This window comes from Danio rerio, chromosome 23, assembly GCF_049306965.1.
Source record: "Danio rerio strain Tuebingen ecotype United States chromosome 23, GRCz12tu, whole genome shotgun sequence".
NCBI lineage: Eukaryota > Metazoa > Chordata > Actinopteri > Cypriniformes > Danionidae > Danio > Danio rerio.
The window spans coordinates 27,730,676-27,752,262 of NC_133198.1; the positions used below are offsets into that span (position 1 = coordinate 27,730,676).

The 21,587-nt window shown below is 35.2% G+C and overlaps 2 protein-coding genes across 7 annotated transcripts in view; one reads left to right on the forward strand and one right to left on the reverse strand.

Moving 5' to 3' along the window:
- The first annotated feature begins 929 nt into the window (after positions 1-929).
- olfml3a (olfactomedin-like 3a) lies at positions 930-9,309 on the forward strand. Its single transcript, NM_001045857.1, is given in 3 exon segments — positions 930-1,169; positions 3,264-3,546; positions 8,342-9,309. Coding segments are annotated over 3 exon segments (1,185 nt in total). The 5' UTR covers positions 930-1,058; the 3' UTR covers positions 9,133-9,309.
- Positions 9,310-11,597: 2,288 nt separating this feature from the next.
- syt6a (synaptotagmin VIa) overlaps positions 11,598-21,587 on the reverse strand; it is a 126,806-nt gene continuing 116,816 nt past the window's right edge. For all 6 annotated transcript variants that reach the window (XM_017353709.4, XM_073939010.1, XM_073939011.1 and 3 more), the window contains 3 exons: positions 20,530-20,701; positions 17,339-17,489; positions 11,598-14,958 (listed from right to left, as the gene is read on the reverse strand). In XM_017353709.4, coding sequence (XP_017209198.1) covers positions 14,887-14,958; positions 17,339-17,489; positions 20,530-20,701 — 395 coding nt within the window. In that variant the 3' untranslated portion in view covers positions 11,598-14,886. The remainder of the gene's footprint in view (positions 14,959-17,338; positions 17,490-20,529; positions 20,702-21,587) is intronic.

The following is a 21,587-nucleotide window of genomic DNA, read 5'->3' on the forward strand; positions in this document are numbered from 1 at the left end:
CAAAGACATGCTGTATAGGTGAATAAAACTAACTAAATTGGTTGTAGTGAATGAGTATGCAAAAGTGTATGGGTGTTTCCCAGTACTTGGTTGTGGCTGGAAGGGCAACCGCTGCGCAAAACATTTACTGAAATAGTTGGCGGTTCATTCCCCTGTGGCGACCCCTATGAGGCTGAAGGAAAATGAATGAATGATGTATAGGATGTATGTACACTCTATATTTTCAGAAAATAAATTATAAATAATATTAAATTGTAATATTCTTCTTATTTGAAGTATAAAATATAACAGTTGAATGTTTTGTTCAAAATGCAATTCCAGAGAACTAATGACTTTGAGGTTGATCATTTATTCCAGGGTAATACTGTATATCATTATAAGTTTCAGTTGTGCTGTTTTAGAAGGTCAAATGTTGCATGGTGTACTTTCTAACCACCAATTTATGAATTTGTTAAAAAAGGTTGTCTGTATTAGATAACGTGTGTTTATGTGGCCTAGCTTCTAACAGGCTCTTAATTTGGTTGTTTACTGCCATCGTTTTTCATGAGGAAACTTTGACATCCATGGAACATTGGGAGGTTTTTTTAATAATGGAAAGAAAATGTTTCTTTTAAGACATGTTTACTTAAATCTTTTTAACATTCTTAAGGAGGATTTTTCATTTGCATTGCTATGAAAACTACCTAACCTTTATTTTAAAGCGTCTACTTTTGGCACAAAACTACAGAAACAAACATATGCAGTATCCTATTATACATCAGCATGTTTTTTTTCTGCATTTTAGTGATCTTTTAAGCTTCTCTTTGGAGGACGGAGAGAGGCCGGAGACACGTGGCTCCTCCCTCAGTGTTAGTAAAAACATTCCAGCCTAGTGAGAGAGCCAGCGAATTTGAAACCGTTAAAGTTCCCGTTTCTGGTCCCTTCTCCTCACAAGCTCTCATATGCTCATAAGAGGACAAGGACATCCCAAAAAACGCTGCAGAACAGCAGCCCCGCTAAGTTTTGAGCACTATTTCATTTTCTGGAGTACTTGAAAGCCTTCATTTTCCAAATCCACCATGAAAGCCACCATATTCTTCCTTCTCTTGACCATTTTAGCTCATTCGAGAAGCCAGTACCACTATCAGGGCCTGATGAACTACTTGGAAAACAGGATGCTGGCGATGGAGGTAGGAGAAATTTAGTTTCTGGCCACATTTCAATATACTATCCAAATAGTTTCAGACATTTTACTGAGATGTTTACTTTTCTAATACACAAAAACTCAAAGATAAACAATGGTAATGTAGATCATTACATTTACAGTTCATTACAACTATTGTTAATACCTGTCACAGAGTTTAAATATTAAGATAAATCAGCCAAACATGAAAACAATAGCTTAGATCAACTGTTAAATCAGAAAGAGCCACTGCTGACTCCAGTCTTTTATAATAGTCTTTCTTTTTGTATACTTTGTTAAGAAAAGTTGTTTCTCAGAGCAGAGAGTCAGACCCCTGACTGACAGAATAGCCGCGCTCAGCAGTTTCATTCTCAGTGAGGCTGAGCTGAAAAATGATAAGACTGACTCAATAACCTAAATAATTACTCATGATTAAGCAGACACTTCATTAGAATAATGAATTCATTCAATTTACATCTTTCATAATGTAGACAGGCCAGCCTTGATTGCCTGAATCAGCAGGAGTCCATTCAGCTATAAAATATTGAGTTTGAGGTACACATGACTTTTTTTTTTTTATAAACATTTGTCACAAAATTTGATTTATGCAAAAGAAAGTTTGTTTTGAATCAAAATCATGCAATATTGAAGTCAGCAACAGCAGCTAGCCTAAAGCACTAGGCTCCTGGGTTGATACGCCAGATATATTCTGTACATATTTAATGTCAAAAATAAAAATCTGGCACAATATTTACTTTTCTATAGTAGCACATTTTCGGGGAGCATCTGAGCATACTTCTTGTGTAGCTCCTGCAGCGTATTCAAAAGTCAGTGAAGAGAATGTAATATACTGCAAAGAAAATTGAAAACATTTTAATTCGATTTTTTTGAGAGAACTTTTTTTTTCGCATGGATGCATTAAATTAATCAAAAGTGAGTCTTCCTGACAATGAAAACTTTAATAAATAATAAGAAACTAAATAAATAAAGGAGGCGACACATTAGCTGAGTGGTTAGCACTGTCACCTCGGCTGGGTCAGTTGCTATTTCTGTGTGAATTGGATGTGATCCCCGTGTTCGTGTGGGTTTCCCCTGTGTGCTCCAGTTTCCCCCGGTCCAAAGACATGTGGTATAGATGAATTAACTATTGAATAAACTAAATTGACCCTAGTGTATGTGTGTGAAAGACTGTGTATGGGTGTTTTACAGTGTTGAGTTGCAGCTTGGAAGGGCATCCGCTGCGTAAAACATATGCTGGATAAGTTGGCGATTCATTCTGCTATGGTGACCCTTGAATAATAGGAGGACTAAGCCAAAGGAAAATGAATGAATGAATGAATAAAAAAGTACCAATTTTAAATTGTTTAAAGTGTATCTCAAAATATTACTGTTTTTATCAGTAAATCCAGTCTACAGTAGGTGATCAGAATGGTCTTTCAAAAATACTTTAAATTTTACAGAGCCTTGAGTTTTTCAATAGTTCTCTCTCTCTCTGTGTGTGTTAAATCATAAAGACCTTATGGTTTAAAAACTTTTTGTTGAATATTGAATAAGAAATGCCCAAGAGCTTCACTAAATATATAATTCAAGGTTGTTTTAGTATTAGAGCTTAAATCAATTTTCCTGGTTAGCATGGTGTTAACAATCCCCAAGCCAGTGGTCAAATTACATTATGCATGGACATGTATACTTTCAACAAGTAAGTCAATGGAAGCTGTAGCACAAGAAAATAAAGATGTTCTCCCACTACAAGTAATATATTTAATTGAAGAGTCTTCAATATTTCTGACTCCTTTTCTACTCCAACTGTAAAGGAATTTGTTCCCTCAAGTCCTTACTAATACCCTCAGACATCACTCCATCCCTGAATCCAGATAACAATTTAGGTAAACTTGTTAAATAATGAACAAACTTTCTTTTTCAGTAGCCTGAACACATCGTGAGGAATTACAAAACAATTCTGCACCATTACCGCCAGCAGGCCTTTAATACTGCACAGAAAACTCTAGTCATCAAATTTAGTTTAACATTGGAAAGAATTTGCATGCAGTGCAATGATCTGATCATCCTAACCAATTACGAGCATTTGTCATCGTTACAGGAACGCATCGCACTCTGGCATGAGCAGAACAACCGCTACAACTCTGACCTGAAGGAGTTCAGACAGCAGGCCGCAGATCTGTTGGAGAAACTTAGCAAAGACCACAGCAAACTGCGGTCCGACTTGGAGGGTGCAGGTGCAAGAGTGGATCGAGTGGAACGTGAGATGGACTACATCGAAACCAAGAATCCCCCAAAGCCTTGTGTGAAAGCAGCGGACAAAATGGTGGAGCAGGATGCTGTCATCAAAGAGAAGAAGAAGGAAGAGTTCTTTGAGCTGTCAGGTGAGTCGTGGGAATCGACTTTTGACAGCTCAGGCTCTACTTTTGATGGTGTACTTTCAGTTTTAGCCTCGATATAGTCTTGGATCAGGGAGACTGGCTATATTTAGCATGTCGCCGTCTGGTAGATGAATTTGGCTGAAAGGATTGGAGCTTTTACTGGAAAATCGTAACACTTGAAACTTAGTTGGAAGAAATGTATAGCTGTATGCAACAAACTACTTTTTAAAGCAACTAAAAAAATCTACAGTTACAACTTTAGCAATTTGAAATATATAATTAGGCAACACTTTAGTTTAAGGATGAATTCTCACAATTAATTTTTGGCTTATTAGCTTCCATTAGTCATATTTTGACTGTTAATTTGTACTTATAAAGTACATATTCTACATGGTCTTATTCTACCTGCCTAATCCTACCCAAAACCTAAACCCAACTACTACAGTAATGACTATTAATAAGAAGAGAATTTGGAGTTTATTGAGGCAAAAGTCATAGTTAATGGCTTGTTAATAGCAAGAACATTGTATGAGCTATACTTCTGCATCCTTGTTCAAATAATTGCATTAAAACAACTTTAAAGCAAGTTTACAGTAGCAGTCGCAGAAGAATCATCCATGCAAAAATTGTAACACAATCAGTCTCAATTTGTGAGAATCAAAAGCTACAAAACATTGTTTTAAACATTAAAGAATGGAACAGTTTTACAATAATAATGTTTTTGAAGTATATAAAAACTCATTTCATAAGCACTTTAAATTTGACTAAGCATTAACATTTAAATGTGTGTGTACTGGTTTGGTGGTTTACAAGGACAAATTGTTCTGTAATTACATAGGTATGACATAGTTGTAGCTTATTATGGGAGTTTACGATGACATGCCTGATGTCCTTGTAATTAAAAACTCTTTAAAATAATACCTAACTGTGTCATTTCACATTTAAATTATGCCACAAAATTACTGTGAGGGTTGGGTTTAGATGTGGGATGGCTTAAGGTCATATAATAATATAAAGATTTAGGGATAATGGAGGTGAGGATCCATGTGCAGCTTTATTAAACAGAATAGTCAGGCAGGCAATGGTCAAAACAGGAGCAAAATGGAACATACAGGTAATCCAAAGCCAACATAGGCTCATTCTGAAAATGTAGTCCTCTGGAGATCGGAAATTATCTGGCCAGACATATGTATGGCTGAATTTCATCTTTAAAATGAATGCTACGGGTGGTATTACGCTTTTCTTTTTTAAGCTTACTAGCTGACCGCTTACCTTCATATAGACAGCTTTCCCGCTGTTACCAGTTTGTCCAGTTAGCTCACAATGTATTTCTGCAGACTTGAGATGCAGAGAGAAGTTGATTACGATGACAGGGTTTGAGTCTGAGGAATAACGGTTCCAGAAAGCGATTAAGACAAAAACAGAAGCCCAAAAATAAAAATAAAAATAAAATAAACGAAGTCAATCTGTGCTTTTGAAAACATTATTTGTTTGGTTTAGGGAAGGAGAAGGGTGGGTCAGTCAATCGGTCAGTCAGTCATTCAGTCAGTGAAACAGTCATCTGACAACTGCCTCTGGTGGATTCGCAAAAACAAAAACTGAAAAAAAAAGAAAAAAAAGTGTAGCTTCTGGGATGTATATGATGTCCCAGAAATGTATATAGAGGTACATTTTAGAATGAGCCTAGGTTGTCCAAAGCAAAGTGAAAAATGCAGGCGAATGGTCGTGACAGGTGGCAAAACAGCATAAAACAGTGTGCAAAGCGAAGGTCAAAATCAAGGTAGGCAAGACAAGGAAGGCAGACAAGCAAGTTCAGCAATGATGTGTGTGTGTGTGTGTGTGTGTGTGTGTGTGTGTGTGTGTGTGTGTGTGTGTGTGTGTGTGTGTGTGCTGTTGTTATATTTCGTATGATTAGTCCATCATGAGCTTTCAATTGTGTGTATGTGTGTAATCAAGGGGATTCAAGAACTGGTGTGTGTGTGAGGTGCATGCCAAGAATTGTAGTTTATTAAATTGGCAGATGTGTAGTTTTCCAGCAATCTGCACAGGCTGGTGATCTTGACAAATAAGCATTTTTACAGCATAAAATGCATTATGCCTATGGAGAGTCCCTGTAAACCACCAATACCAATATGCATGTGTGTTTATGTGTAAGTGATAAACAATACAAAGAGCAATAAAAACAACTATAACAAATAAATTTAAAAAATGTTTATAGGATAATTTGCTTTAAGCTCTACTTTTGATCATGTTTTTTTTTTCATTTATAGTCTTGATATAGTCCTGGATCAAGAAGACTGGCTAAATTGAACCTACTGTTGCGTGGCAGACGGGCTTGGGCAAATTGTTTAGACATTTCTTTGGAAAATTGTAATGCTGGAAGAATTAATAGCTGTGGTTCGAGACAGAATGATACACTGTGCTTTAAAACTTTTTTATGTTTTGAGAACAAGCAGCCCAATTACCTATACTGAGATTGAGCTATAAGGCCATGAGATCAGTCTTTGCTTTAATGCTAGAGACCTTGGCTTATAATGAGTTTTTATTTATTTAGAGAAAACAAATGCTGTGTCCTGTTAATTAGGAAACAAGGAACAAAGAATCAAGGCAATCAATTCACTGGATTAGCTAAAGGGCTTTAGGGGTTTAGATGTTACAAAATTGTTTGTAGTCACTTTTGTCATTCAGAATGTTGAAATCAAAGCATGTAAGTGTAGATGTGTTTTTTTTTTGGCTTTCTGACATTGATCAATTTAATCTGTTCATCCATGTCAAACTATCCATCCACCCACATAACCATCCACCCACATAACCATCCACCCATCCACCCATCCATCCATCCATCCATTCATTACAAAGGTAAGATTTTTTTTTTCCTGAATTTATTTGATCAAATGCAGTAAAAGAGGAGTGGAATATCATTAGGATTAAAAATAACTTTTCCTTATGTACTGAAATTGTCACATAACCAGCGATCGCTCTCCAGAGATCGCTGGTTCTCACACGAACTCTATGGACTACACTTCAGCCTTCTTCTGGACTACATATCCATACATGCACTTCTCCCAGACACTCACGCCTGCTAATTCATCTAGCTTGATTACACTCACCAGCTGTACCTTGTCAGAGACTGATTACACACCATTCATAAGCCACTCATTCACCCATCCAGTTTGCAGAGTCTTGTTTGCTTTATTGTGACATTACAACGCGTTTCCCTGTCTTGTTTTCTCTGTGTTAGACCTTAGCCCTGTATTCCCTGTTCTCCTGTTTAGCCGCCTATCTTGTGACCTGTTGCCTGTTAATACGACTACGATTTTGGATTTGCCTGCACATACCTGTTGTACCTGATTTGACCATTGCTTGCCTGACGCTGAATAAATCTGCATATTGGATGTTACCTCAGTTGTATCTGTCACTCCACCTTGTCGTTACAGAAATATTGCGATGTCACATGATCATAATATACTGATATGCTGAAGAAGATGATTTTTGTCATGATTACTATTATAAATGTAGAATTTTGTTGAATTTTTTTTACATTATTTCATTATTAAAAAATCATTATTAAATGTCATCATATTACATATTTTTTTTACTTTATTTTTATTAGCTTTATTTTTATTTTTAAATGATTTTATTATTCCAAAGTTTTGAACATGATCTATATTACGAAAATATTTCATTAGCAAAAGTAAGCACTGGCAAGTGAATGCACAGACTAAAAGTGAACAGCATTATATATTTGCATATATTTGCATATTCTTTATTATAATCACTGCAATTAAAAAATGACTTAATTTGTTTTTAATTTGTTTTAGTTTTTCAGTAGATGTCACAAGGGGAATCTTTTAAAGCCCAAAATGTCTCAATAAAATGTCTCTTATGAAATGATGTATATTAAAAAACGTTCCCGACAGCCTGTGAATTATAATGAAGGATGAGTATTAACAATCCTCCTTGTTAAATTTCACACAATCCTCCCTAGTCTGCACATTTATAATAGCATACATGACATTCAAGAGAGGATCTTTCATTTCTGTGGAGGCTTACAAGGCAATGTCAGCTCTTTGCTACTTCTATTTTAACTCGTTTTTGAAAATGTCCTTATTATGAGCTTTCAAATACTACCTTTCATGCAATGTGTAATGTGAATGGCTGTGACTGCAAAGTTTAATACATTAAAGTGTATATTAAAATTAGTGTCTTTTAAGGCAAGGACGCCACAAGTAAATATGGTAAATATTGATTGATTACAGTAATAACTGAAAACATTTTATGTATTACAAGTTTTCCAAAAATGCTATAATAAGGTGAAGTGGACAAGGAAGTGAGCATCCAAATGCAGGGTTAACTATACAGACATGGTCAGGCAAGCAACGGTCAACACGAGGGCAAACAGATGTACAGAGGCAAATCCAGAGATGTAGTCAAGCAACAAGCAGATGGTCAAAAGGCAGGCAGCAGACAACATAAACAAACAAAACAAAGCTATGTCAAACACAGAAAGGCAAGGGACATGCGTCCTAATGTTTAGGTATTAGGTAGGATTAGGGATGTAAAACAAGATCATACTTTATAAGTACTAATAAACTGTAATAATATCTTATTAAATAAGCTAGTAGTAAATGATATGAATTGTTACCTAAACTAATGTGTTACCATGCACAAACACTCGAGGAAAAGCCAAAAAGGGTGTTTTTTGCATGCAGTGTCTCATCTTCAATTAAACATTTTTTTTTTCTGAATTGTTTTGGTATTAAACCTATTTTATTTCTATGTTTCTTTCCATTGACAGTGTGTGTGAACATCATATCCAGTCTCAAAGCAATGAAGATCCTTAAGAGGTTAGGAAGCCCTAAAGGTCTTTGGACCAAAGATGCCAGGTCTGCAAAAATCTACGTCTTCAATGGAACGTCTGACAACACGCTGTATGAGTTCAGCTCCATGCGAGAGCTTTCTTCATCGTCAGGCGTATCCAAAGGCAAGCAGATCACTGTCCCCACTGCCTGGAACGGCACAGGTCATGCAGTCTACGATGGCTTCCTATATTATATCAGTGAAAGCTCAGAGCTCCAAGTGGTTAAATATGACCTGACGAACAGTTCGGTTGCAGACACAGCGGTTCTTCCAATGGAGGAGCGTAGCCCAGTTTATCAGCTTAATCCAGAGACTCTTGTGGATCTGGTGGCGGATGAGGATGGGTTATGGGCACTGTATCCAGCCGGAGACACGATTAATCTCGCCAAGATGGACTCAAACTCTCTGGATATTGAGCAGATGTGGGACACGGCTTGTCCGAGGAGCAATGCTGAAGCTGCTTTTATAGTCTGCGGCACAGTTTATGTGGTATATAACACCAAGCCTCCGAGCCGCTCGCGTGTGCAGTGCGTGTTTGATGTGAATGATATGGTGAGCAACGGAGAGGCTCCTCTGATTTATTTCCCCAGGCGTTATGGGGCCCATTCCAGCCTCAAATACAACCCTGAGGAACGTCAGCTCTACGCTTGGGATGATGGGTATCAGATTCTCTATAAACTAGAACTCAAGAAGAAGCTATGGGCGGTTATGCCACCGCCTGAGGAATAGTGGTGGTTTTTAGCTCTTTAAGGGGCTGCTTACTCAAAATGGAAAATTCTGTCATGATATATTCACTCTCGAATTAAATTAATTGATAAATGACTAACATAACAGAAAATATTTAGAAGAATGTGAATTACCAAACAGATGTTCTTTATTGACTTTCTCACAATAAAAAAAAAAAAATTATTTAGCTTCTTGTTCAAACTACTTATTTAAAATTAGACGAATCAACACAATTGTTTAAAGTTTTTTGGGCAACAACTTAATTGCTTTATGTTCAATACACTTAAATTTCTAAAAGAAATGAAGTTAACGTAATCAATTTGTGTTGGGACAACAAGAAGGATTGCAAATATTAAGCAGACAGTCTAATAATACTAAAATGAGAAGTATTTGGCATGTAGTTCAATGCAAATTTTAGTCAACAAAATGCAAAAGGGACCATCAAAAGAAAGTGATACCAAACTCTCTTTAAATAAGTAGTTTGAACAAACAGCAAACATATTTTTCTAGTGTGCTATATATCATATGAACAATAGAATACTATTAGGTTAGTCACATTGTCAGATTTTTCACCACTTGATGATTATCAGATTGTAGCCAAAATGATGAAATATTGATATTTTGTATCAACAGAAATACTGAAATAATAATAACAACAGCGGTAATAATGCTATAAGTCTACTGTATCAATCTTTTCATGTGTTTGGCCAATTAAAGCATTAGTTCACTTAATTTGTTCTTATTACTCACCCTCAAATCATTTTAATCCCTTGGGACCGTTCATTATCGAAACACAAAATAAGATATTTTCAATGAAATCTAAGAGCTCTCTGACCCTCCGTAGACAGCAAGGGTAAGCATATAATTGTACTGTAATCTATACCTCTTATCATATGAAGCGCCATGAACAGTTTTGTGTGCCAAAATAAATGTGTAGTAAATGTGCACCCTGATGAGGAATAGAAAATATAGGTAAACATTCATTCCTTTTCCTTCAGCTTAGTCTCTTTATTCATCAGGGGTCGCCACAGAAAAACCCAGACGAACATGGGGGAGAACCTGCAAACTCCACACAGAAATACCAACTGACCCAGCCAGGGCTTGAATCAGCAACCTTCTTGCTGTAAGGCGAAAGTGCTAACCACTGCGTCACCATGTCAACCATAGGTGAACATCATAGGGTTTTTTTTGGCACACAAAAATATTATTTGAGCTTTGCAAGATTACAGTTGTACCACCGATGACACATGGAATGTTATTATTATTTTTTTTACTTTGAAAGTCTTTTGCCTTTTGCAGTCTACGGAAGAAGAAAGAGAGCTCCATTTAATCTAAAATGTTTTAATTTGTGTTCCAAAGATTATCAAAAGTCTCAGGGGGTTGGAACAAAATGAAGGTGAGTAAATAATAACAGTGTTATCATTTTTGAGTAAACTAACCTTTTTCCTCCAAACATTGTTTTGTTACAGCCAGTCAAGTGCTTGAAATAATGCTCTTCTGTGAACTATTGTGGTATTCTAAATAATGACATTGATTGGCATCACATTATAACTATATGTTTTACAGTACTTATGAAAATAGCCAGCAGGGCTATCTTTTTAAATACATATATATATAAGTAAATTTTCAATTTGAGGGTGTGTAAATGATGACAGAATTGACTTTTTTTTTAATCAGCTATCCCTTTAAAGGGTTTCATATCCTTGGCTATGAAGGTTTGTGTTCTTCCTAAAGGGGCGGTTGCTAAAAATGAAAAGACTGTCATTATTACTCTCATGTTGTCAAGTCCGTATGACTATTTCTTTCATGAGACACATTTTGAACAACATTATTCCACATTGTGTGGGGACTGAGGTATTCAAGCTTCAAAAATGAAAACAAGCAAACTAAAAAAAAACAATTGTAACAAAGAAAAACAATCACTATAAAAGTCTCTTAATATAATTTTCTGACCATTTTTAAATTGATTTGTTGATTTGCTTTGTAACAACCAATTGAATTAACTACGAGTCTATACTTTTATGCTGTTTTTGAGTCTTAAAAGCATAACACTAAAATATTTTTCTCACATATGTAAAAGGATCATAATGGTATTTTTCCTAGCAATTGTTTTCCTAGTAAATTATATAAACACCCTCAATTTGTGTTTTTTTAATACACTTTTTAATCATTATATAGTAGTTTTCTGTTCTTAAAGCTTGAATGTTTCAGTGCCTGTCAATTGTATTGGCATGGATAGCAGCATTCAGCAATTTTTTTTAAATCAGACAGCTTTAGAACAACCCAACCCATAAATAATGACAAAATGTGGATTTTTGAGAGTGACTCCATGACCTTTATGGGCACACAGATGTATTGCTTTTGTTGCACATTTTATTAAAATTTAATAATTCTGAATAATAACCTACTATCTGTGATTCAATAATAAGAGACCAGAAGACTAAAAGAGAGGCAACTTTATCCTCGAAATGACTCAACCAACAATTTATTTTGGCATTTTTGAAGTACAAGAACCTTTTCAAACATTACAAGTTAGATTGCAAGTACAAATGATTGATACAAAATTAGAAAGTTGTTCAGATTCACAAGGGGGCATAAACAATTTATTAAAACACCAGCACACAGAAGTTAGTGATGAGGTAAAGAACCAGATCGAAACCGCATTAACTTCACATTCACCTACAGATAACACACTCTATATTATAGGAGTATTACAACATCGGCGAGATTGTAAAAACAGGACCAAAAATTCGTACTTAGTCACAACCATTTCTTGACTTGGAATTTTGAAAGATTCTGTTAAAATATTAAATCTGCTTTGCTATGTAGAAATATTTAAAGCTTAACTACCCTATGTGACGATGGAAGGACATTATGTAAAATAGTGCCGTGTGTATTTCAAGATATTTCAACAACTGGAGATGAATGTAAAGTCGTTGCTTGGGTATCCAGAGTTTTGTTCAGTTTTTCCTGCATAGTATATTAAGTTTTGTTAAGGATTTTATACATTTTTGACAGATGCCTTTTCTTAACACATTTGAAATATCATTCAGTGTTTGAAGTTTTGAAGTAAATGTCATTTATGTGCATTTATGCTAATCATTTCCACCATACAGTTAAAAACAAAACAATTAGCCCTCCTGTGAAATTTGAATTCATTTTCAAATATTTCCTAAGTGGTGTTTTACTACGCAAGGACACTTCATACTATTTTCCTATTATGTTTTTCTCAGGAGAAAAAGTGGTCTACTTTAATTTTATTTTTTAGATTCTCTCCATTAAACAGCATTTGGAGAATATTTGAAAAAGTATAATAATTTCACAGGATGGCTATAAATTTGGTCTTGAACTGTATGTAGCTAGCATGGTTCGATTTTTTTTATGAATATTTGACTAACTACAATGATTAAAATATATAATTTAGCAGGGGTTTGCCTAAGCATGTGTGTCATTTACATTTCAATTCCAGGTTAATCTGTGTCATTATGAAAGAAAATCCAATGCAATCTCACCACAATTCGTAACTTTTTGATTCAGGAGCGATTTTGATGAATTTGTACAATCTAATTTGTGCAATTTAGTACGATTTGCTCATCACCCAAGGACAGTTAGGTTTAAGGGCATGGTTGGGTGCCACGCCTCCTTTTTAAAATCATACATTTTTATCCGACTGAACTCTGTATAAATTCATACAAGTTAGCCACTAAACTGGCAAAGCGTAAAATACTTAAGTTTTCTCATAAAATCAGGCTGGAAAATTCATTTAAAATAAAAACACAGAAACTGCAGGAATAATTGAATAAAGTATCTGCAGCAATAGATGTTTTTTTAAAGAATATAAATAGTAACAATATTGTTTAATTACCTGTTTAGCTCTGCTGAACTTTTTTTTTTTCTGAGAAACTGTTCAGGTGACAGTTACAGTATATATGGGTCAAAGACGAAAGTTTTTTTTCAAGCATTACAACAATTAGTATAATACAGCTTTAAAATGTTTTTTTTTTCCACATTAGAATGTGTCCTGACTAAATTTAATACGTTTTTCTGAGTAAATGTTCTTGACTTCTAAACAATTTTACCATGATTTACTAAAGACACATACTATAATGTCATTCAGTATAACAGTTTAGGTCCCAAAAATCTTTTTCAGCCCCAAAATACTAATTCATTTACCTTTTGTGTCTTCAACCACTGCCACTATCCCTCAAACAATAGGTTTTACCCATTTAATCATTAACATTGTTTATATTGTGTATGCTGGCATATTGTTTGATAGATTTTAATAAGTAAAAATAATTATGTTGCCTATTGCTTACTTAAAATGTAAGTTACACTAAATGACAACAAAGTATTATTTCAAAGATATTTGAACATTTTTTTTACAAACATCCAAGTAGACCCTTTCATTTAATAGATTTTTTTTCCGTTTTGTACTTTTAATTCGATCTAAAATCGTCCATCTCGTCTTTGACCCATACAGTATAATAGAATATTAGTTTATATATATATATTTTCCATGCTTTACAGTACTGCTGGATCCAGACTGTACCATTTGCCTACTTTTATCCTACACATAACCATTACGGTGTATTTTTTTATCATTAAATAAAACAAAACAAATGTGTGATTCTGAAGACGAATGTTAGTTAATTACCTCTAAATCTATATTTATTGTAATATCAACCCTGATCTTATACAGTACACAATATGAAGCATACATTATATATGCAAGACATTTTCCAAGACAACAGGTCAAATATGGTAAACCTTGACAGTTTGATACGCAATAAAATGACATGTCAAAAGATGGAGATGTCAGCGGGTACTTGAAGCAGCGGGATAGCTTCAAACAGGAACTGAATTGCTATTAACAGCAGAGCTACTAAGAAGCAGAAACACATCTGCACCTCTTTAAATGCCATTACACCAGTGAAAAAAAAAAACATAAATCAAGACGCATTTCTATGAATACTTCAGCACTTTTATCCTTAAATGCTCACTTTTGTACTCTAGTTTGAATATTAACGCAAATATATTCAGCTACATGTGGAGCGTCGAACTGAACTTTCTTCACATGTAAACCGTCTTTCTTTTGGCAAGAAATAAATAGATAGGAAAAAGTTTGTTGTGCTCTGATCCTTTTAGAGAGTCTCTTTTCACACATAACATTTACACGACATCTATAAACTGATAAATATATGAATATTCTTCATAAAACGTTTACCTCCACACAGGTTTCACACGAGGATTCCACAAAGAAAACGTTTTGTTGGTAGTACACAGCACAAGACCCATCCATTTTCCTCTTTTCTCCTACAAAACATCAAGCTTTTACATGCCAGTCCTCATTTTTAGAATTTCCAGCAGTTCTAAAGTTTTAAGATCTTGCAACATTGTGTGGAAACTCTCGTCTCCACACTTTCAGTACGCAGCATCAGATTTCAAACGCTTGAGGAAAATTCATATGGAAAGAAACATCTCCGCTGACGATATCAAGCTATTCTAGGTACACAACGTTGCCATTGTAGGTGCAGAGGTTTGTACGAAACCTCTGATTATCGACTGAGAGCAGCTTGAACGTGAGGAACATCGGTGGGGCAAAGACAGCCAGGTCTGGTCTTAGATCAGTGTTTGGGAACCATCTAAAACAACCCATATATGGGGAGGTGGAAATAGCTCTCGCTTTCATCGGACGGACAGACGGACGGACAACTGCGAGGATGCCGAGCCTGGAGTTTATTTAACATATGGCTCTGATCAAGGGCTGGCAGGAGGTTTGGGGGAAGGACAAGACCCCTGACTGTCAAAACTAGCTGTTCTGGCTTTCCACTGCAAGAGAAGACACATGGAAAACACAACAGTCATTACAGTGTTAGAGAAACAAGCAGAAGAGACGCATTATGTAGACTGCCCTTATTGCTCAGAAGAGACCGATTGCCTGAAACCGATGTATCTAAAGTTACATTATAAACTGAATGTAAAACATGTACAGATAATTATAGTTTTTATATATGAAGACAAGATTAATAGCCCTCCTGTGGAATTCAGTTTGTGAAGTGTTATTAAACAGAGCAAGGAATTCTTTTACAGTATTTTTCTCCTGGAGAAAGTCTTAGTTCTTTTAATTTGGCTGGGATAAAATCAAATTAAACACTGCTAAGGTCAATATTACAAGACCCTTAAAGGGCACCTATAATGCAAAATCAACTCTTGGATGCTATTAGATAGGAAAGTGTGTCCACAGTCATATCAGATCAAAATTCAGATTTTCAGAAATGTATAATAAATAATCTGATTTATTTTGAGCTAAAACTTTACAGACACATTCTGGAGACACCAAAGACTTATCTAAAATCTTGAAAAAGTGGTAAAATAGGTGACCTCGAATATATCATTTTTAATTGGATGCTAAATAAACCACTGTTGTCCAATGACTTGCCTAATTAACCCAGCTTGCCTAGTTAGGCCCTTAAATAACACTTTAAGCTGAATACTACTTGTGCAAAATAACTAGTAGAATATTATATAGTGCCGTCATGGCAAATAAAATATTTATTAGAAATATGTCATTCAAACTATTATGTATCAAAATGTATATATATATATATATATATATATATATATATATATATATATATATATATATATATATATATATATATATATATAAATCTTTCTGCTAAACAGGGCTAAGGAAATATTTGAAAAGACTAAATAATTCACAGGAGGGCAAATTTTTTTTAATTCAGTATATATCCCTTACTCAAGCAAACTGCATACATGAGGCTTTAAAAGTTTGCATTTTGTGTTCAACAGAACTAATATGTAGTATGTCCATCAACATTAATAATTGTTCTTATAATAATCAACAATAACGGTACCAACAATGTTGATATAATTTACTGACAAACATTTTCTAGATTTCTTAATAAAGTAATTTAAATTGTTCACTTTATGTACTTGAAATAAAAGTGCATAAGGTAATAATAAAAGCCCTTGCAAAGGTAAAAAAAAAAAAAGAAAAAGCCCCTTGAAATCAATACCTTGCGCAAACAATGCCCCTTAATGAAAAAGTTCATTTCTGACCCGAGTACACACCATCATTTAAGGTCAAGGCCATTTTATTTATAGAGGGGATTAGAAACAGCCACACGACTATGAAGTGTTGAATACATATATCAGCGTAGTCAGCCACAATTTACCAGGGAATAATGCCATAAATAAAAGACAATTGTCGAAAAATGTTGAATAGAAATACAACATTGAGCACAATAAAAGTCATCATCATTATTTTAATGCATTTGTTCTTGTCATCTCTAACATGTATCTTTTGTAAAGATATCTCTTCTCTCATGACTGGCATGAGGGCAGAACAACCTGTCACTCATATCAGACTAACCACAAGGATCCAATCAAATCCAAATGGATGAAATCAAGCCCTGCCCCTTTTCATTTTTCTTTTTTGATGTAAGGTTAAGTTCATATTTCATAAAAAGGATTAGAAAAAGATCATCATAACCGCATATTAATCACCAACCTGACTTTTATCATGCTTCTAAGGAATTATTTGCATTTCAAAATGAAAAATGCTTTAGTACACCAATTTATTCAGCTTAAAAGGCTAACACTGCGAGCAATGCTTGACTTAATTAGAACACACATTTAATTTATAGTGGTTTTTAACATGATAACAATAGCAGAACTGAAAGCACAAATATATATCATTTAGATGCCCAGGTTTATTTCTTCTAATTAATAGTAAATAATTGATGTAAGCTTGTTCAAAATAGAGAGACAGTATATTAAAACAACATATTATTATTTTAAATCAGAACAAAAACATAATAATAATCAACAAAGAGAGCAAAATGTGACCTAACATTCGCAATAGGCCAAATTTATTATTTCCGCCTCATGATTAACTCTTGACCACCGGTCAGAAAAGAGGACAGAATTTCAGTATGTGAATTAAAATCAGCGTTGACATATTCCGCTCATGCATTATTCATCAGCACAAGTTTGAGGCTGTGACTGGAGGGATCTGAATATTTACCAAAAGAGATTGGCAACTGGTCAGAAATGAATTCTGGCAAACCAATTTGCATATGGAAATCTAGTTCTTAGTAATATAGAAACACTAATTCAGAGAGATATTCTATCCTCCACCCATTACATTTGTGTTTGCATTTGCTGGAGGGAGCTTACTCACCTCTTTTTCTGTTTTCTTGGACTCCAGCAGGGGGTGCCAGTGTGCAATGGGCTTACGGGGGTACGCAAGCATCTCATTCCAGTGGTCTCGGCCCAAACCTTCAGCACCACAGCCCAAACGACACACACCGATTATCTCATTATGGCCCACACTGAAATAAAATCAACAACGGTTTGCTGTGGAATACGATAAAAGTTATTTTTGATTTTCAGATATACTGTTCACCATTAGTCTATGTGCGAGTCTGCATAAGCTGAAAGCATTTCTCTAAAAGATAATATTATGGTTTTGCAGCATTGTTTGAGAGTGTAAATATATGTATATTTAGTATGAGAATAGCTGAAGGGCCACAGGATACAGAAATCAACATGCATTTACCTCAGTGGTTTTGAACTTTACGTGAGTCCTTTTGTGAACCTAGTTTAGAAAAAGCAGTCCCTGACATATAATAAGTGTGTGTGTCCTTGACTAGACGCTCTCTGTATCACAAACAAACAGACTGTTTGAGATGACTAAAATGTATCCCTGTTTTTTTTTTGTTTTTTTTTTGGACAAGTTACCCATCTGTAAAAAGGTGAGTGCTGAATGCTTTGACACATGACCTTTTTCCTCTTCCTTCTCATTGTAAGTCCATGTACTGTGTGATCATTCTGACATCTGCTGTTCCTGATATTCTGATACATCTTGTACAGGTTGTTAAATTCACAATATATTATTATCTCCTAGTCTGGGTTGCATGCATTGAGTCTCATGTACAGGTAGATTTTAGCACAATAATTGTGCTAATTGTTAACATTGTTAAGTTTTGTTATTAATTTTTCTCTCTCTTTTTTAAATGTTTTCCTGCATGAAATTAAAAGATTGAGGCATAAAGCATTAACATTTAAAGAAAACTTTAAACTCTTAGCCACACTTCATAATGAGGTCTGAAAAGTTAGCTTAATTTTCAGTGAATTCATTAACTAAGAAATATATCTATTGCACTATGCAGTAGCTGTGTCTCGACCAAATATTTTCCTGTCTTGACAAACAATGCATCTATTTATATTTTCAAGAAATTTAGTTTTTTTACAAAAACTGTTTTTTTTTTTACATTGGCTGCGTCAAAAATCACATACTTCCATACTATATACAGTGGGGAAAAGAAGTATTTAACACATCACCATTTTCCACAGAAAACATATTTCTAAAGGTGCTGTTGACTTGGAGTTTTCACCAGATGTTGGTAACAGCCAAAGAAATCCATATATGCAACAAAACAAAACAAAAAGTTAGTTTATATATTTCGTTATGTGTAATAAAATGAAATGATGCAGGAAAAAAGTATTGAACACATGAAAAAAAGGAAGGTGTAGAAAGGCAATGAAAGCCCAGACAGCAGCTGAAATGTCTCAGTAGTGGCAATCCTCTGCCCTTCATCATTGTAATTTAGCATTAACTGCTTCAGTCTAACACCCACATTATCAAGATGATGATTATGAAACCAGGGTGGACATTTCAGCAAAACAATGATCCAAAACACAGCCAAGGAAACTCTCAAATGGTTTCAGAGAAAGAAAATTAAGCTGTATGAATGGCCCAGCCAATCACCTGACTTGAATACAACAGAAAATACAAATTTAAGATCAGATTTGACAGACAAGACCCGCAGGACCATCAAGATTTTTACACTCTGTTGAAGTCTATTTTGGCGAGGCAGTGGCGCAGTAGGTAGTGCTGTCGCCTTACAGCAAGAAGGTCGCTGGATCGCTGGTTCGAACCTTGGCTCAGTTGGCGTTTCTGTGTGGAGTTTGCATGTTCTCCCTGCCTTCGCGTGGGTTTCCTCCAGGTGCTCCGGTTTCCCCCACAGTCCAAAGACATGCGGTACAGGTGAATTGGGTAGGCTAAATTGTCCGTAGTGTATGAGTGTGAATGTGTGTGTGGATGTTTCCCAGAGATGGATTACGGCTGGGAGGGCATCCGAAGCGTAAAAACTTGCTGGATAAGTTGGCGGTTAATTCCGCTGTGGCGACCCCGGATTAATAAAGGGACTAAGCTGACAAGTGAATGAATGTATGAATGAATGAAGTCTATTTTCCATATTAGAGGTGTCTTTAAGCTACTTTCAGCTTAAAAAAAGCTTTATTATAAAGAATTAGTTTTCAGAAGTTCAGTACTTTCTCCTTGTATCTTTTCATTGTTATTACACATAAAAAAATTTTCAGATTTTTTTTTTTTATTAATTTTATTTTTATGTTTGTATTGTTTGGGTTTTTACCAAAATCTGGTTCAATTCCATGTCACCAGCTACTTTAGTAATATTATTCCCTGGACCAAACATAGAATATTTAATACTTATTTTCCCCACTGGGGTATGTTAAAAACAACATGCAAGCCGAATATGTCCGAATTCATAGTATTCAAAAACGGTATGCGAGACGTACCCAGATGACCTACTACTTCCAGTAAGATTCTGAAGTATGCATCTGATGGATGCTACGATATCCCAAGATGTCACGTGAGAGAATTCATAAAGGGGAGTGAAGCAACACAACTGACACAGGTAGGTCACATAATGGCAAATAGCGGATGTACGTTGGAGTTCCATTTACTCACCGTGAAAAATGCTGGGTTCCACACAATTCTTTCATGTTTCCCAACACAAATTGATTAAGTTAACTTAATTGTTTCTACAATTCAAGTGGATTGAAGTCAAAACAATTAAGTTGTCCAAAAAAACTTGAACAAGCAGCAAAAGTAATTTTTTGAGTGTACTACTCACATTCATACTATGTAGAACATACTTTTCTAACAGTCATGTAGTAAATTCTAAAGCAAATGTAGTGCATACTTAAGAAGTGTGCAATTTGAGATGCAGCCATTGTCATTTTTTGGCTCTTTCTGAGAGGATTATACAAATTATACAAAGATGATTATTTGGATTTACTAAATGTTTTTAGGGTAAGTGTTTGCAAACAACTTATTTGGGCTGAAATTAAACAAACAAATTAAGTCGAACATCTGTTTAACCCTAATCAAATAATAAATTCGACTTGAGTATGTTCAGACCTCAGCACTGCTATTCTCATAAACAATGTGTAAATTGTTATTCACAGTACAAAATGCTGTGATACCAGCAATACTGGATTTAAACTATCCCTTTATATTTGAATGTAAAAGCGAGAAATGGCTGTTATTTTTGTGCAACTTACAGGTCATAATCCATGACTGAGATGTGCAAGCTGACTTGGTCCATACTCTCAGGAGGGATGTCGAAGATAATGGCCTCATTATACGTTGGATTCAGGGTGTTTTTCTTTGTTGTGGTCTTCTTCTTTTTCAGACGTCTGCCGTCACAAATGAGGGATACTTTCACATAGGGATCTGCTCAGAGAAAAACAATGGCATCAGCTCAGCTCATTTACCACTTATTCATTTCACAGTTGCGGTCTGAACTTTAAACATATTGTGTAGTCCACTGTTTTTAATTAATCAGTCCTCTAACAATACATTGAAGTTGATGAGTGCCAGAGGAGAAGATTAGAAATTAATGCTGGGGATCTTCATTGAGGCACCTTAATATTCACGGTGAATGAGGGGCCGTGGAGATTTTGAGCTTTAATGAAATGACTTGAGCGCTGATTCTGACATCAGAGCTGCATACTGATTTCATCCCTCTCCATCATTGCACCATTTGTCTGATCTATTATGCTTGTGCATTAGTAAGCCATAAACTACTTCCAGCTCGGGTGGAACAAATCAGATGAGAAGTACTTCTTCTGACACCAAATTTGCTCGGGGCACTTCTTAATAGATATCATCCAGTGTGTGTGCGAATTCAATTTTACTGCAAATGAAAAACGTTTACTCTTCAGTGGATTATAGTAAATGTCTGGTGTGCAACCCACTGTATCATTATAAAAAAAAAAAACATGGTGGTGTGAGTAAATTGTGTTACTAGAGCCCATTCTTCAGATGCTCTGGCTTAGCTCGCTATGTGATGCCACTGTTTACCTCTGGGAAATTTTTGTTTACATGCACAGATCGAACAGAAGCCAATTTGTAACACGAAACAATGATTAGAACATGAAGGAAGCTGGCATTAACCATATATGAGAAAACAGAAGAGCTGTAGAATCAAATGAAGCAATTATAGGGGACAGCGATGCCAGTTTTCACTCTTGTTGTCCTCTAGGCAAGGAGAAATGAGACTGATGTAAAACTAATACGTATAATTATATTTCAGGACATGTCATGGGGTATGATTTAC